The sequence below is a fragment of the Verticillium dahliae genome, genomic scaffold (genome assembly GCF_000150675.1).
Source record: "Verticillium dahliae VdLs.17 supercont1.10 genomic scaffold, whole genome shotgun sequence".
NCBI lineage: Eukaryota > Fungi > Ascomycota > Sordariomycetes > Glomerellales > Plectosphaerellaceae > Verticillium > Verticillium dahliae.
This window is the reverse complement of record NW_009276922.1, coordinates 258705-276184: the sequence shown is the minus strand read 5'-3', so window position 1 is coordinate 276184 and position 17480 is coordinate 258705. Positions and strand designations below refer to the sequence as shown.

The window sequence follows — 17480 nt, the reverse complement described above, 5'->3', positions numbered from 1 at the left end:
GCGAGAGTTTGAGCTGTGAGCGAGAGTTTGAGCTGTGAGCGAGACTAGCCTTCAACAAGAGTAAAGCTAGAGTGCTGTCGGGGATAGAGGCGTTAGGATGGGGTTGGTCTTTTCTGCATGGCAATCAGCCAGGTCAATCAACAGGCTCAGTTTTTTGTTCGAGAGACTAGGTAGTTTATCAATGCCGGCAGGTCGAGTTTCTAGGGATGCAGGTTTGTGAGGTGACTATCCCCATGCCATGTCCTACACGGATGAACCTGAAAGCCATGCCCACCCCCGTCTCAGTCCCACATGGTCTATCTGTGACTATTCCTAGAGACCCGAGCCAGCAGTTGACAAAAGCTAGAGACGCTGTAAGACCCCTCCCTGAACCACAAGATGGGCGCATCTAAGATGTCTTCAAACTTTTACAATTACTCAAAGCTATGTATTATGCTATGTTGTAGTTTGCTCAAAGATATGCTGCATATTGCACAATCCTGACTCCCTTGTTCTTAAGGTGATAACTTTCTGTGACCTTGGGATGGTAGTAGGCCTGCAACAGTACCTCGAGCTGCAAAGTCTTTTATCGTCTCAAGCACTTCTCGACCGCCTGCTAATAAGCCGAGGTAGGTAGGTACTCAACAAGTCCGAGCAACCACACCAGCTGGGACAAAGAGGTCATAAATGTCGCATCCACGCGCAGAATCATCCGGTTCGGTGGTGTAGTTGGTTATCACGTCAGTCTAACATCCATCCAAGCTGATCTAGAGGCTCACGCCTTGATGACGATCAGAGGAGTTCACTGAAGGTCGGGAGTTCGAGCCTCCCCTGAATCATTTTGACTGTCAAGTGTTGCATAAAGACGAAAACCGTCTGCCACTACTTTCTTTTTCATTTTTTTATTTCATTTCACTTTCTTATTTTATTTTATTTCACTTTCTTATTTTATTTTATTTCATTTTTTTATTCTATTTTGATTCAGTCGAGGCTGACTCAGCATCATGTGACCCCAGGTTACCCCAGATGTCGGCAATGCAACGTGATGCCACTGAATGGGGAAGGCTCAGCCAAAACACGCAACACCACACACAAACACATTCACACACGCACACACACACACATCTCGACAAGCCCTGCGGCCGTTGCACGATGCTGCTCGCCTCGTCAGCAGGTGACCATGAGTCATATCACAAGACAGTCCGACACCTCATTGTCCCCCGCCACATCCTCCTCGTCTCACCTGCGCCCTGAGAAGCGGCCCAGCGAAGACGACCCTCATGCTCATGATGCGACCGCCAAGGTAGCCAAGAGAGCCCAGGTCTCCCGCGCCTGTCAACGATGTCGGAATCTGCGCCGCGCCTGCAGCGACTACCGCCCGTGCAAGCGCTGCTCCGACCATGGCCTCGCCGACCAATGCCTCGGCATGCCGGGTCCCGTCCAGATCACCTGGGGCCCAGGACACATCGCCGGCGCCGGCGCCGCCGCTGCGACGAGCCCGCAGGCCTACGTCCTGCCGCCGGCGCAGGATTCGGTCCAACGGCTGGCTCACCTACTGCCAGTGACCGTCGTCAACTACTGCGCGAGGCGCTTCTTCGCCCGCCTGTACCCTACGATCCCCATCGTGACGGCCGAGTACATTGGTCGCCTCAAGGCCGCCGCCGCCAGCTCGACGCCTTCCGAGGTGGCCATGGAGGCCCAGCTCGTCCTCGCTGCCATGAGCGCTCTGGTCCTGCTCCAGGTCGAAGAGCCCGAGAGCCTGTTCAACGAGGGGCTCATCTCGGAGAAGAACTCGGCCTACGGCGAGCGCCTCTTTGACGAGGCCATCCTGGCGCACCGCAACTTTGCCCGAAAGTCGAATCCTTCGCTCGAGCTCTGCCTCCTGACCTTTCTCCTCTACGCCTGCCACGCCGCGCTGCTCCACCACAGCCAGGCGTTCCTCTTCCTGCGCGAGGCCAACACGCTGTGGCTGCTGCTGCGGCCGAGCGACGACGCCGAGGTCCGCGCCCTCGCCGACCGCCTCTTCTGGGTGCTCCTCATCTCGGAACGCTCGCACGCCGTGCGCTACCGCCGGCCCGTGACGCTGCAGATCACGCCCGAGACGCCGAGCCCGGGCCCCGACGACGACGCGTCCCTCGTCGGCTTCTGGTGCCTCGCTGCCCTCTTCCGGCCCCTCGACACGTCCTTCGTCGCGCTCCTCAACAAGGAGCAGGTGGCGTCGCCGCCCTCGCCGTCGGCGCTGCACCACGTCGAGCTCGCCGTCAACGCCGCCCTCAAGCCGACGCTGCGCCTGCAGGACACGCAAAAGGCCAACCTCCGCGTCACCCAGCTCTGGCTGCGCATCATCCTCTGGCAGCTGCGCCTGCGCTTCGGCCACCTCTCCGAAGACGCCCTCCAGGCCGGCCCCAGCTTCACCTTCCACTACCCGCTCGAGGTCGCCAAGGACCTGACCCTCTCGACGCGCGACCTGCCGCTCGACAGCATCAAGGTCCACGGCGTCGGCCTCACCGAGAAGCTGTTCGACATTGCCTCGTCCGTCGTCGACGTCCTCGCCCGCATCCCCATTGCGCCCTCGAGCCCCAGCGGCCTCGGCATCGGCATCGGCTCCGAGGACGACCTCAACTACATCCGCCGCCTCATCACCCAGCTGCCCGGCGGGCCCGACATTTACGACGCCCTGCTCGACAAGCACATCCAGCAGGCCGTGCCCGACATGGAGCTGGGCCGCGTCCAGAACCTGGCGGATTGAGCGCCGGGCCAGTTCTTGCAGCGGGAGGCGACGGCGGCAGCGTCCTGTTCGGCCGTTCGGCACGATACGACCCGTGGGCCATGAAGTGCCATGGTCAAGGACCCCGCCTGTTCGGTCCCTGCAGAAACGCCGTCCACCGCAGTGCTGCACCTCGAGACATGTCGAGCTGCACCTCGAGACATGATGAGCTGCGCCTCCCCTCATGACTGCCTCTCACGCCGAGGGCACGGGACCTTCTGTTACCGGGGCGTCAAACCAAGGATCGCATATGCAGCAGTTGGTGGACATGCAGGTTCGTCCCGCTCCAGCTCAGCGTTCTTGCTACCCCGTGTTGTTGCGTGCACGACTTGGGCGGCGATACGGATTCGTCGATAGCGAGGGTGCTGACTCACGAGTATTGCCAGGAATGAAGCCACCTCCATCCGTCGTCCACGTTCGCAGTCTTGTCGGGATTTCAATGTGAAGACGCAGTGTCTACATGAAGACTTTTGGGAACAAATCTCTACGAGCCAGAGCCTCGCACACTGCTGGACCGACTATAGTCAGGATTTACCACTGTCCTTCAAAGTATGGTGTCAGTCTGAATCGTACCAAGGCATTTGCATTACAGCCATGGTTCTCTTTGGGAGGATTGTTTCGTTTACTTCCCCAGTCCTCCACTGGAAAATCGCTTGGATGCATTGGGAAGGCCTGCAGCCCGCTGGTTGGGCATCCAGCTCGATTGCCGAGAGCGAGCACCTCAAAGCGCACATTCTAATCTCGCCTGTAGCGCATCCACATGGGCCGGGGAACAACTCCTACTCATGAACTCCAAGCCCTGCGAATCATGCCTCGACGAGACATGAGCTCACAGCATGAGCTCACAGCATTGAGTGCTTGGCCGGCCTGCCAGGCATACAGAGAGAGGTCCAAATGACCAGGAGCAGCTTGCATTCGAGACAGGAACTAGTGAGAGGTGGATTGGCTGCGCCAGGTGTACTACATGGCTGCGTCGACCTCGATGTATCTGATACACACGGCGCAGACTTCACATGATCACAAAGGGGACACCCAGACGTCCTGCCGTCCTGCAGCAGCACAACTTGCAGTAGGATGCCTCAATGTAGTCATGAATTCATCCCAGGCTCTCATGCCTCTGACGCCGGTGCAACACACAGCCAGGTAGCCGCCCTACTTTTGACGAATATTCTTGGGCTTCCGCTTCTTAAACACAACCGGGGCAGGCCCGCCTTGCGCACCCTCCTCCGTCTTGACGCCCGCGTCTGGTATCGCCGGCGCAGATTCTTTCCGAGGGTCAATGCCGCCCTCGCCCTCATCCGCGGGCTCCGCCTTGACGGCCGGGTCCTCGGTCTTCGTCTCGTGCGGCGCGCCCTCTTCTGTCTTGACTTGTCCCTCGACAGGCTCCTTCTTCGGCGGCGCAGGCAGTATCCCGCCACTCAACAGCGCGTCCAGCTCGGCGTCGTCCTGCGGCATGGCCCTCGTGCCGCCCCACGTCCGCTGCTTCTTGCACAACCCCCGCACAGCCTCCTCCTCCTCCTTCTGCTCGTCCGTGGCCTCCCGCTTCCGCACGCCCACAGCCTTGGCCTCCACCCCGGCGCCCGCCTCGCCCTCGGCGGGGGAAGCAGACACGACGCGCGTGTTCGTCACGGTCCACTCCCCCGGCATGGCCATGTCGCCTCTGACCTCGGTCGGCATGGCGATGCCCATCTCGGCCAGCTGCTCCCTCTGCCTCGCCAGCTGCGCGGCCGTCGCCTGGCCCGACGGCGCAGATGCAGACGCAGAGGCAGACGCAGAGGCCGAGCCCGGCGCGCCGCCGACGACGCCGTTGAGCCGGTCGACCTCGCGCCGCGCGCGCTCCCTGTCGCGCTCGTCGCGCTCGTGGCCGCGGTGGATATCGCGCAGCGACCGCTTCAGCGCGCCCTGGTGGCGGCCTGTCGCCTCGTGGTTCTGGCGCTCGAGCTTCGTGTCGCGGACGAAGACGCTGCAGTGCTTGCACCAGTATTTCGGCGTGGATTTCCAGTATTCGGACATGGCGGGCGGGCGGCAGGCAGCCTGCGTGCGATGCGGGGTGGGAGCGATGTGTCTGGGGTGTTTGGGTGTTTAGGTTCTGCCGTGGGAGAGGCTGCTCGGGAGGGGAGGTGGATTGGCAGCTTGGTTGCAGGAAGCTGGCTGGTGATGGCCGGCAGAATGAATTCGGGAGTTGCCATCACTTATCACTTGACCGCCTGCTCGGGGCGGCGTGATGACTAAACAGCCAGCTGATAAGCCGCTATCGCGATCCAGATCCAGCTCCCGTGAAATGCCAGCAGGAGGGTGACAAGGAAGCCCAAACAAGCCGTGATACTATGCTTTACACTGGCTTGAACTAAAAAGGTAGATTTTTCCTCGAATGGATTGCCGATGATCTGGTAAGCAGAATTCCGAGCATTGAGTTGAGCTGCCGTGTTGAGAGGGTTCCGACACTACCTACCTAAGCTATAGGGGCCTATCTGGATGATGGCTGTGTTCAGCGCATTTAGAGTGGCTTAACCTGCCACCCTTGAACGGCAAGCGGCAGAGACAGAGACAGCAGAGGGCTGACAAGGTACAGTGGGATGCCGGCACCCTAGCGCCGCCTCGATCTCGTCAACAACGCCAGCATCGTCTTCGCCCCGGCCGGCCTGACCAGCGACGGGTACCAAGAGCACTTTGGCACAAACGTCACGGGCCACTCCCTCCTGACGCGGCTGCTCCTTCGCGCCACGGCCAGCCCGGAGGCCGTCAGGGGTGGGTTCTGCCATGCCGTGGGCGTGCCTGGCAGAAGATCGCAAATGAGCCGCCGTGTCGAGATGAGAGAGCGCCTTTGGAGCTGGACCGAGAAGGAGCTTCGGCCGCACCTCTAGTTCTGTTGGGTTGAATCACATCCGACGACCGACGTGAACTGAGTTTGTCTTCGCTCTAGGCAGACCGTTTCCGCCCTGTATGCCACGATACCACCTCGAGCTCTATCGACTCGACCAGTAGCCATATCTCGTCACTGCGGATGACCTACTTTGACGAGTCAGGTACGGCCACTGTGCATGTTCTGCTTTCATGTCTTTAACCGGCATGTCTTGCATATCACAAGCCTGCTGCACTCACTAAGAATCGATTACTATAGCTAATTAGAAGTATCTAAGACTGTCCAAACATCCCATCCATCCGGCCTGGTCTGACTGCAATTTGTTCCGTCCTTGCGCCGACCGGGAGGCGCCGCTCCCTAGCTCAGCCATGACCTTGGCGTGAGCGATACCAATATGTTCAAGAAATTCCCTAGATATGCTGGTCATGGCAAATATTGTGCCCTTACAGCAGGAAGAAAGCACCCATGGCGCCGATGGCCAGGGCGGCGATCGAGCCGGGGATGACGCGACCGCTGCTGGCCTCGATGGGGCCAGACTCGACGGGGGGAGAAACGACCAAAGGCGTCGTGGTGTTGCTGGGGGGGACGGGGTACGACGTCTCGACGGGAGGGACGGGCACAGGGTGCGTGGTCTCGACCGGGGGAGCAGGGGGGGGCACGGGCTGCGTGTCGACGGGAGGCGCGGGAGGAGGAGCGGGGTGTGTCTCGACCGGAGGCGAAGGAGGGGGCACAGGGTATTCCGTCTCGACGGGGGGCGCCGGAGGCTCGCCCGTGGGAACCTGGATCTGGCCGTCCGAGATCTGGGTCACGGGGTGCTCGGGCTCCGGCGCGGGGTGAGTAGGCTCGACGGGCGCGGTGGGCTCGGGGTACACGGGCGGCTCCGCAGGCTTCGAGGGCTCAGTAGGAGGGTACTCGGGCTCGGCGGGCTTCGATGGCTCGGCAGGGGGGTGTTCAGGCTCGGCAGGCGTGCTGGGCTCGGGGTACACGGGCGGCTCCGCAGGCTTCGAAGGCTCGACAGGAGGGTACCCGGGCTCCGCAGGCTTCGAAGGCTCGACAGGAGGGTACACGGGCTCCGCAGGCTTCGAAGGCTCGGCAGGGGGGTGTTCAGGCTCGGCAGGCGTGCTGGGCACAGGCTGGGGCTCGGGAGCAGGGTAGGTGGGCTGCGTGGGAGGCTTGGGGGGCTCGCCGGTGGGGACCTGGAGCTGACCATCGTCGATCTGGGTGACGGGGTGGGAAGAAGGGGTCGCGGGCTCCGGCGCGGCACCGTAGTCGGCCTGCGCGAACCGCTTGGTCTTGCCGCAGGAGCGGACGTACAAGGCGACGGGGCTGCACTGCGGGGCCCAGTTGCGGTCGTAGAGGTTGGCAAAGCTGCCCGAGTTGCACTTGAAGAACGTCTTTTGGTCGCCAAGAGCGAGGAGGTTGTCGTCGCAGACGGCGAAGCCACTGGTGTAGATGGCATCAGGCTGGGCAGGGCCGTCAAACTGGAACTGGTAGTTGGCGACAATGGAGCCGGTACGGTCCTTGGAGTCGGTGAGGACACCGTCCTTGAGGTTCACAACCAGCGAGCCAGGCGCGCCGGCGCAAGAAGCAGCATCGCGGATCTACGACTTGTTAGACATGGGAGCATGGAGGGATGGAGCAGTTCTCATACCTCAAGGCGCTTGACCTCCTCGGGGGCAGCGACGACGCTGATCTCGAACGAGTCGGCATAGGTCGTGCTGCAGCCGGCAGGGGCCGATGCGGCCGGAGCCTTCTGTGACTGAGGAGCAGCCATGGCGGTGCCGACCATGGCGGCGAGAACGACGGGAGTGTTCTTCATGATGTGCTGTGTAGCGAATGTTTCAAAGTACCAAGTAACGACGGAAGGTAGACGTCTCAGGGCGTTCTACGTTTCAAGCGATAGTGATAGACGAACTGGAGCAGTTGAGAAGGAGCCTGATCAAGACGAAAGACGCAGACAGGGAGTCATTTTATGTTTCCGTGGCCTCTCACCAACTTCTGTTGTCAGGGGCTGGATCGGCAGCCCAGGTGGGTAGGGAGTCCAGGTGGCTAAGGTAGGGTGGGCAAGGGGTTGGGACCAACCCAAGAGTCGACGAATGACAGCCTCATCTCACGACAGCCAGAAGGACTGGGTTTTCCGATCTCGTCATCACCAAGGGGAGAGCAGATCCTAGCTCGTGCAAAAGCCCCTTCACTAAGCTACTAGAGCTGGCTGGACTGATGGCTGGGATGGTTGGCCGGGCAGTCATGGTCATGGTGGTTGGGGGGGATGACCGACCATGTTGGAAAGGACCGATGGACGGACTTTGACGTCAAGAGACAGCTGGCCTCGAAGTTCCGGATGGCAAGTGGTTGATCGACTCTGCGTGGTTTGGAAGAAGTATCCGCCAGGCGGAGCATGGCTTGTTTGACGTTGAGGTGTGTCCGGCCGTCAGGGGGGGAGGTGGCGGGGCGTAGGCCGCCGTCGAACCCCGAACTAGCCATCCACTTGGGAGCCGCCATCTGTGATCTCGAAAGCCTTCTGTCGTTGCACGAGGGGCCTAGCATGCGTTAGCGTGCATCTAGGGAAGCCTCTGGATTTGCCAGGAAAGTGTTGCGGAGGTTGGGTGGCACAGCAGGCGATCTGCTGCTGCATACAGCGCCAGTCATTCAACCCAATCGCACCCATCAGCCGGACTCATCTCAGCCATCTGGTTTATCGCAGGTGCCAGGGAGGAGATGGGAGGCTTAGCACAAAGGTAACTTTGGACTCGTCGCACGACGCCAGTGGTACCGTCCATCCATTCAAGGCTGGGTAGCAAGACACCAACCCCTAGCCTGAAAGCCTGGCAAAAGTCCACATCAGCACCAGTTCAGAGGTGCTCAAAAGCACCGGGGAGGCCGATCGTAGTACTTGAAAGGCCCTCGAAACACGGAAAACAAACATGCAGAAGAAAGCAGGCGGAAGGCTGTGTCCAGCTGTGTTTCTTTGTTGTCCAACTGGAACAAACGTCTGCCAATCCCGTCACCCGTCGGCTCGACAGGGGTTGAACTGCGGGAAGCAGGGGGGCGACCGCGGAGGCCAAGAGATCGCCCAGGAACTCCCCCCTATCGCTGATCGGCTTCGCTGGCGAGCAAGCTTCTCTTGCGCACGCTAGCAAAGAGCCGGCGCCTGGCGTGGCTGTTTGCGGTTGAGGGTTGCTGGGGGCTTCCCCGCACAATGGACCTGTCAGAGTGCACGAAGGCAAGGGGCCCCGGCAACCGGAGTCGAGTGCTTCGAGATGTCTGGATGCTCGTCGAAGAGGATTGCGCGGCCAGTGTTTCGCGGAAGAAGATCGGTCGAGGGGCTTTCGGTTCATGGAGGGTCTGGACAAGGGCAGCGCCAGGCCCCGAGTGGGAGTGATTGGGTGTCCTTGGTTGAGGTGTCCGAGCAACGGGTCCCGATCGACGCCATGAAGTCGTGATGATTATCGCAGCCTGAATAAAGATGGAAGTGGTTATATTCGGATGGTTGATCAATGGAGTTCCGACGTAACAGTTGGCTCACTTGATGTCACTTTTCTTTGCGCAAGGAATCATCTTCCTGGCAGGTATATGGTAGCCAGAGTTTTCACGAGTGCATGGTTGCTACCTTACATAATCGTGGGCCTGCTCGATTCGACTTGCCTGCAGCCTGGCGTCGACGCACACCGGACCCATCGCCATCCAGAGCCAGCGTGTGATGGCGCGACGAACCGTCCAACAGAACCGAGTCCCAACTAGTTTCCTCACCATGAGCCCCCGAGGTCGGATCATTCAGCGAATCCAGAGAATGGGGCAGTAGAGGGCCGACCAACCAGCAACGCAAGCACTCGTTCGGCATGTCATCTGCGGTCACCGGCTCCTCCGGCGGAGAACATTGATATGCCCAGGAAGAGAGCACAGCATCCGACAACCGGGCCTGCCACTGCCGATACATCAGAGCCGAGCTTTCGCAGGATGATGGTCAGGCCGCGATCCTGCTGGAGGCTACCAGGGAGGCAAGACTTGGTCCTGCCACGGAGCGGGGCCCAAGGATATAGCGAGGTAGATGGCAGGGCATTGAGGTGAATCGCCTTGAGCGCAACCCTTGACTAGGGAGGTTACTGCCAGGGTAAACATTTGATGTTGACCAGTTTCTTCCGGGAACCGACGACTTCACCCTCTTCTTCATCTTCTCGCTGCATGACTTCGGGTTAGCGGCAAGTGGCTGCTATTCATGACCTGAGCGGGGATCCTTGCACCCGTGGCAACTACATATCGTTGTGTCGCCAACGCCCATTTCCAAGGCTAGAAGAACCTTTAGTAACTTAGTCTTGATCTGAGGGAGCAGCTCAGAAGTACATGCATGGAGATATCCCAATGATGGCTCTGGAAGCTGGAGATCGCGGCGTCTGATACTTTCGCTCGACCTTGAAGTAACCTCGCGTCTCTACTGCTTTTCCGCCATGCGCAAGATACCACGAGTCGCGTGGGCAGTGATGACCTGCAAACCTGGCCGTTTCTGTCGCCTTCGGCACGCGTCAATCCATACACCCCTTGCGAACAAAGTGGCGCAGTCTTATGCCATGCTATCTTTGAGTGGAGGTCTAGTCGCATATATCAAACCTGTGTCGTTCCGCTGGATCGTAAATCTAGAACAAAAGCTCGAGAAACACACCTTGACTCATCGCCATTGCTGGTTGGAGCACGTAGTGATCCGAACGCTTGTAGATGAGGAGCTGTCCATGGGGCAGAACTGTGTCGCGCTATTCCGTGAGCTAAAGCCCAACTGTGATATCTGACTAATATTCCTAGGTTTAGTCAAGATTTTAACCCAATGCCTCTGGAAAACCGCAGGAATTTCTTTTCAAATCCCTTTGACTATTCAAACTTGTGATTCTCTTAATGGTTGTTTTGTGAGGAGGGCGAGAAATTCGATCCAGTCAGTTACGATATGATCAAGTGAGCGGAATAATAATCAGCTAAAGGCCTTTTGGAGAACGATGTGAAAGCAAGCCTTTGGCATCATTCAATCTGCTACTGGCAGAGCCCTCCCTCCCAGTTCAGTCAGACCAGGTTCAAGACCTAGCCTCATTACTCCTACATCCATACCACCAGCAAACAAAATCTGCTCTGCAATAAAGACCGGACTGGAAACGGACATCCTCTCCGTTCAGGGTTTCTTGACCCACGTCGCATTCCACATCCCTTGCACAGATTACAAACCACCCTCCACAGCCGGTGCTCAAACACGCGACTTTTCGTTGTCGACGGCGTGAATGTTGATGTCATCTTCAAGGTGTTCGCCCGCGTGAATTTCCTTCTCGACCTGGTTCATGTCGACATGGGCAATGGCATCGTCGCCGTCAAAGATACGAGCAATCTCCTCGAGGGTCGGACCCTTGGTCTCGACATAGAAGAAATACACAAAGACGAGCTCACAGAAGTCCCAGAGCGTGTAGAACAACATGAAGTTCCAGTGGTTGGGAAGGTTGTCCCAGGCGATCTTGTTGGTTTGGCTACGCAGTGTGGTTAGTGGACATGTCCTCGCATCGTCTAGACAAAGGGTGTTTCTTACTTGCTGAGAGCCAGGATGGCCTGGACGGTAATGTTCATGATCATCATGCCCTTAGCGCGAAGGTGGAAAGGCAAGACCTCGAGGGCATAGGCGATGAGCAGGCCCGAAAAACCAATGTCGTAGAAGATGCCGAAGATCCAGATGAAGACGAGCTGAGTGTATCCAGCAGCCGAGTTATTCTCGTTCGAGTTTTCGTAGATCGCACCAGTGATTGTCCAGCAGACAAAGTTGACAACCATGCCCGTGATGGAGACCAGGAAGAGGGGTCGGCGACCGAAGTAGTCAACCGTCAGCGCAGCGGCAATGGCACAACCCAGGTCAAGAACCGCCTTGCCGGTCGACATGGCGAGCTTCTGGTTCTGGTTCGTGATTCCAGCACCTTCGTAGATGGTGTTCATGTAGTTCGAGAAGAGCGCGTTACCAGAGTACTGGGAGATGATGCCGAGAGAGATGATAATGGCCAATCGCCACCGGTTTCCCTTGGTCCGGAGGAAATCAGCGTACGTGGTGGCCTTGTCTGCTTCCTTTTCCAGGCGCATCGTTTCCTTGATTTCGCGGTACTGGAACTGGACTGTAGAGTTGTTGACATCTCCTCCTCCGTGCCACTTGGTCAACATGGCCAGGGCATCTTCATGGCGGTCTTTGTTCATCAGGTACCGCGGCGACTCGGGGATCCACCACAGGCCGCAAATCTGCATGACAGATGGGGTGATCTGGAGCAGAGTGATGGAACGCCACGACCAGTTGCCATCAATGTAAGCTGTCCCCCAGCCTATCGAAGAGACGATGAGAGAACCTAGATTCCAGAGACAGTTGTACACTGCCGTGACAGGGCCGCGGTGCTGAGGGTGACAGATCTCCGTGAGAAGGAGAGGGGACGACATCTGTGCCAGAGAGTTGCCAAAACCAAGAACAAAACGACCACCAATGTACACTGGGAAACACATTAGTCTTCAGTTCTCGTCTCCCATGCAGCTCAATACACTTACTGCCCCAGCCATTCGAAAAGGCGCCCAAGAATCCTCCAAGGATCATGAACAAGCAACCGATGAAGATGGCAGTCTTACGACCATAGTGATCCGCAATGTAAGGAGTGATGAAGAACGAAATGATACTACCAATGTTGAACATGTTGATGAGAATGCCCAGTTTGTTGTTGTTGGTGACGCCTTCTCCGAAATAGTCCTCAAACTGCTTCATCATTTGCGAGGTGTTGACCAGCATTCCATCGTAGCCAGTGGTCGCGGATGCTACCATGAGAAAGATGGTGAGGAAGTAGAGCTTGCGTAGGTGAGGTTCCTTTGTCCATTGCACCTTTTCAAAGCGAGGTGCTTCGGCCTGGGCGATCTGAATGTTGTCCGCCACTTGCTGGTCAGTCTTCAGCTTGGGTACCATGTTTGCGGTTGACCAGCGGGTACGTTGCTGAGTGGGTGTTGGAACTGAGTGAAGATTGAAACTATGACCGGTGAAGGAACAAGATTGTCCTTAAAGGTGACTGAAGACCGTTCGCAAGGGGTCATCAGAGCTGCCCGAGAGCATCGTCTGTCAACGGGCTTTTATGTTCCATCAGCCAGGACGATATCCAGAGCTCGCCTCATCGGGCCCACGCTCCGATACATGGTTGCTGTACCCCTCTCCTCCGGTTCCAGTGTATCTCCTTTCCGCCTAGCCTTGCACAAGGCAATCTGGTGTTAGAACGAGGGGTAACTTCCAGGGGTAGCAAGGGGCTTCAGCCGCCAGCCCCCAGCAGAAGTTCTCTGGACCTTAGCCGTACGGGACCGATGGCAATGGGCTAACCACTTCGAGGACACCCTTTTCTGGCGTCCCGACTGACGGCTTTTGCCAGCGGTACAGGGCCTGCAACATCCTGGAAGCGAGACTGCTTTGCGTGGCCGAGTCAGGCGCCGCACGAACGGGGTTCCGCATGTAGTAGCACGGCACGGTCTCGGCGGGGAAACCCACATCAACTGCACCTCATATGGCTACGAACGGAGGGTTTGAGCTTTCTGAATCATTCAGGTTTATTCATCAGAAAGGCTATCATGAAGATACCCAACTTCTGAAGCACTCGGAGCCAAGGTCTTTGAAAGCTGTCGTCTTCCTATGACAGGTCAACAAGCGTTGAGAACAAAAGCATCGCAGATATCTTCAGACCCGAGGAGTCAGATCAGACAACAAGATGTGTTCCTGGCTTCAGTACACCAAGATGGTCACGGAATGCAAAGTTAAGACCTTTCAAGAGGTCAGGTGTCAGGTGTCAGGTGTCAGATCTCTCGAGATCCAAAGGGGATTAGGAACCCATATGCAGCGGGATTCCGGCCCAGACTCGCATCCTGCCACACCTGAACGTGCAATGGGATTCTGAAGTGTTGGATTTTGCGCCACTATCGAAAGCCATCCTACTGCACAAGTCCAAGCTTGCGGAAAGACGGCGAGGGAGGCGTATTGATCACGCAAGGCAATTTGGGTTCCGCGGAGCGTTCATGTTGGAGCCTGCACTGGAACACCATCAATCGAAACCTGCACCCCACAAATGACGGGGCGGCATGAGCACGGCTGGAGCGGTCAAAGAAATGTGACTGCGCAGTTCAGTCCTGTCCCGGATATCTTGACAGGCACCCGGTAAATCGGGTCGAAGTGGCGATGGGCGTGATGTCCGGAGAAAGCATGCTACCTGGAACATACTCCTACTGTCTAACTCCTAATCACGCATCCCATCTGAAAGCTCAGGGTATGGTGTTGTGAGCCGGCTAGGAGATCTGCCAATGTCCGAGAAGGCCGGCGTCGTCCCACCGACAGGCCCTGGGAGCCTTGGCGGCTGATGTCGACCGACAAAAGAATATCAGACACAATGGAATAGGTGTAAGAGCCGGATAAAAGCAAAGTGATTTAACCTGGAGCTTTGTATTGGTCGATTCGACGGAACCGACAGCAGGGACGTCCTACTCGAAGCCCGACGTGCCACGAAAATATACGGGCCGCATCAGAAACGTGGGACCCGGTAGCTCAGGTGCTCCTGTCGATCGGTGGCTTGCAGGCCCTATTCGTCTTTGAGCCCGTCGTGTGAGACCACAAGTGGTTGGGCGGCGGCATGTGGTTTGGTGCAGTTGTGCTGACATGCCAGCTTCTGGCGCACCCTCGACAGTCCTTTCCACCTTACCACCAATGGGAAAGTGGTGCTGCGTCTCCGAGTGGTGCGCCGGAACGCACGGCAGTGAGGTGCATGGCGGAGGAGGGGCATCGTTGGCTGCTTCAAGGTCTCTGAGTAGGACTCGGATGCCTCGGAATGTCATACTTGACAAGGAGAGTGGCACGGCCTCTCGTGGTAAATCCGCCAGCAATCAAGTGACCTTCTCTGTCTGGCCTTTCGTGTTAGTGCAAAGCCCGAAGGATTGCACCGAATGACACAACTGAAGAAATGCACTGCACAGGATGTTGCACACTGACAGTTTCGGCGTCTCCAGTTGACAGCAACTTCATAGATCGTTTCTTGTCAGATCCCAAAGCGCGGGCGGCTGTCAAGATCAGACTCCACCCGTGCTGCAGATCAAGGCCCAGCCCGCTTAGATCAACGGCGCACCTTTGAGCCGGGGTGTGTCGTTCGGCACTTCATGCAGCGAGGCGTCGTGGCAACTACGGCGCCTGAGTCCAAAAGCGAGATGGTGTGTGGTCAGAGAGAGCGGAAGCCACAGGTCGGCTCAGGTGCTTCGAAGAGATATACAACACACCCGTCATTCCGGACAGACGAAATCTGAGCCAGTCGTTGGGTCACAATTATGGTAATGCGCCGCAAGAGGAGCTCGAAGGTCCGAGAAAGCCCCGGTCAGTCACAAAATACACAATCGGCTGACTTGACATCATGTTGTGAAACGAAAGAGGCAAACCTGAGTAGTTGTGTGTATTCGCGTGCACAACCAGCCCTTCTCACAGCTTGACTGGGGGCAATGGCATGTAGTTGGGTTCCTAGTTTCACGCCAAGATCACTGCAGCCCGACCCGAGTCTTGAACGAAACAAGCCTTGCCCAAGCACTTCGCACGCTTCGGGTGTGACAATGGGCTGTCTCGTGGGTGCCAAGCCAACCCGCACCTCAAGGCGCCAAGACAAGCCTATCAAGAGAAAGGGGACGAGTTTGTGGGTATCGGTTTCTCCAGCCGGGTCAGTGCCATCCCTGGCTTGGTCGTGGGATATTAGCCGGCAGCAGGCGACCACGCCACTTGGTCCCTGCCGCATTCGCCGCCAGGATGCGGCACATCACCATCTGGCCTCTGTAAATAGACTGGTCACCGCCTGCCTGAATAGCTCTATCGTGGATCTTGATAGGTACTCTCTCAGTAATGGTCATAGCGGGCAGGCCTTCCAATGATAAGTACGTATGGGCATATAGATGTACTGCTCGTTCTATCCTTTCATCCAATTAGCGATATCTATTTTCTGCCACTTGGCTGTCGATCATATGAAGCACTGAGGCCAAGTGTGGGCGTCGCAGGTATACACGCTACCATTACCAGAGTGACTTCTCAAGGAAGGTCTATCTCCCATGAAATGTCCACTCGAGCCGGCCACGCAATGTCTAGACATTATTGCACTGAGAGTCGCTGCTACGGACAGGTCACCTCGTCAAGAGCCAATGTTTAAATACAGGCAGCGCAGATTTGGGAAAGAGAGGCTCCGCCAAGGACGAATCGATGCACGGGGTGTGTAGAAAGGCTACGGGTATCCGGCCACCATGTTCATTCAAAGCCGCAATTGGGAAGCATGAGTGAAGAGACGGCATGATGCGTCGTTGCTTTGGATCGTGCATCATCAAGTGCAATTCGTAGTCGAATTCTCAGGTCACGAACTCATGCATTGAGAGCAAAATTTTGTTCCTCACTCGGAAGACACGCCCACGCATTGCACTTGATGCACTCCCCTGAGGATAGCCTGACATCTTTCTTCTTAGCTAACCACCTAAACTGCGACAAGAGCCAGGGCATGTAGACTCGTTATGGATGAGTGCTTAAGAGAAGGCCCTTTCGTCCATGGGGAGGCCAAGTTCTGGTTCCCTGGAGCCTCATGACGAAAACCAAAGGATTTGTGTGACTGCGCGAAATCTAGGAAACAGTTTATGTCTTCACTCAAAGGGAATGTAAACTTTATAGTTCGAAAGCCCAAATAGGACAAAGAAAGGAGACAATAGAAGGAAAACAAAATAAACCAGGAAGAACATGAGAACATACGAAGGAAACACACCCGATCATCTAAAACTCAAGTTGAGCACGCCCTCATGGCACCTCCAGGAAAACGCTTTACTGCTTCCGTCCGTAAACTTTAACTGGACACGAATAGCGTATAGATTGCGTCAAGCGCAGTCTATACTCCTTATAACCTGGGTGTTATCACAACAAAGAACAAAACAAGCGCAACCGAGGTCCCAGAATAACAGATCATCAAATAACACCAGTAACGCTCTCCGTGTCTTATAATGCGTGGTCATCATCGTTCAAGTCGTCAAAGAAAGTGTCGATTTGGTTCGTGACGGCCGGCCGGGCCGCGGTAGACACTCCTGAAAATGGTCGAGGAGGGCCTGCGCTGTGGACTTTTCATGGCCCAGATGACATGAAAAAGCGAACAACTGGGGCCTTTTGCAGTTCATCAAATGCCTTTTCAGATTCCAGGCTCGTCGAGTAACTCGGGCGCCTCCACTGTTGGTTGGCACGTATCCACACGCACAACGAAGGTGGTGTGCGTGAAGGACTGTCGTAGCAGGGGGCGGGTCGGAGGAGGCCGATGCATATAGGGAGCGTTTACGCAGGAGAATTGTCCTTGTGATTGAGTATGTAAGGCTTGACGTCGATGATGATAATGCTGAAGGGTTGAAGTTAGAAGGGCTATTTCGGTTCGAAGAAATCAAAGTCAAATTAAGAATGTCGGCAGGGTCAGAGGCTTGCGGCAGCCATTGAAACTGTAGCTGCGAAGGAGCCACTACGGGCGGGTTGCACAGAGATAGCATCGGGTATAACTTGTCGTCGACAATGATTGATTCGTGTTGAACTTGTCCACATTGTTAGCCTTCGTGGCCCCTGATGGGCGCACGACGGAAGTGGCAGCAGGCATCTTCCCAAGAGGTTCGCCATAGGATGAGCCCACTTGCCGTTATACGATGATCATGCTGGAAATTCTGAATGGAAAAAGCGAGGGCAAGGCCCTCGCACTCCGAATCACGGTAAAGAAGCTGCCCTTGACACTAGCCCGCAGGACGGTAGGCAAGGCTCGCAGGAACGAAGAGTAAAGAATAGAAAAATCGAGATCCGCGACGAAGCCACAAGTCAGG

At 56.7% G+C, this 17480-nt stretch overlaps 4 protein-coding genes and 1 non-coding gene across 5 annotated transcripts; 2 read left to right on the top strand and 3 right to left on the bottom strand.

Moving 5' to 3' along the window:
- The first annotated feature begins 693 nt into the window (after positions 1-693).
- Positions 694-818, top strand: VDAG_20158. The gene has a single exon. It is a non-coding gene; the product is annotated as a tRNA-Val (tRNA).
- A 341-nt stretch (positions 819-1159) lies between these two features.
- Positions 1160-2728, top strand: VDAG_05377 (RING-4 protein; the record flags this gene model as incomplete). The annotated part of the gene is made up of 1 exon (XM_009652272.1): positions 1160-2728. One exon carries the CDS (start codon positions 1160-1162, stop codon positions 2726-2728), a length of 1569 nt encoding a protein of 522 aa, XP_009650567.1.
- A 1170-nt stretch (positions 2729-3898) lies between these two features.
- VDAG_05376 (uncharacterized protein) lies at positions 3899-4759 on the bottom strand (the record flags this gene model as incomplete). Its single annotated transcript, XM_009652271.1, has 1 exon — positions 3899-4759. The coding sequence occupies one exon, from the start codon at positions 4757-4759 to the stop codon at positions 3899-3901; it is 861 nt and encodes a 286-aa protein (XP_009650566.1).
- Positions 4760-6052: 1293 nt separating this feature from the next.
- On the bottom strand, positions 6053-7428 carry VDAG_05375 (covalently-linked cell wall protein; the record flags this gene model as incomplete). The annotated part of the gene is made up of 2 exons (XM_009652270.1): positions 6053-7210; positions 7261-7428. 2 exons carry the CDS (start codon positions 7426-7428, stop codon positions 6053-6055), a joined length of 1326 nt encoding a protein of 441 aa, XP_009650565.1.
- Positions 7429-10833: 3405 nt separating this feature from the next.
- Positions 10834-12561, bottom strand: VDAG_05374 (MFS hexose transporter; the record flags this gene model as incomplete). The annotated part of the gene is made up of 3 exons (XM_009652269.1): positions 10834-11107; positions 11167-12100; positions 12156-12561. 3 exons carry the CDS (start codon positions 12559-12561, stop codon positions 10834-10836), a joined length of 1614 nt encoding a protein of 537 aa, XP_009650564.1.
- Between the last annotated feature and the right edge of the window lie 4919 nt (positions 12562-17480).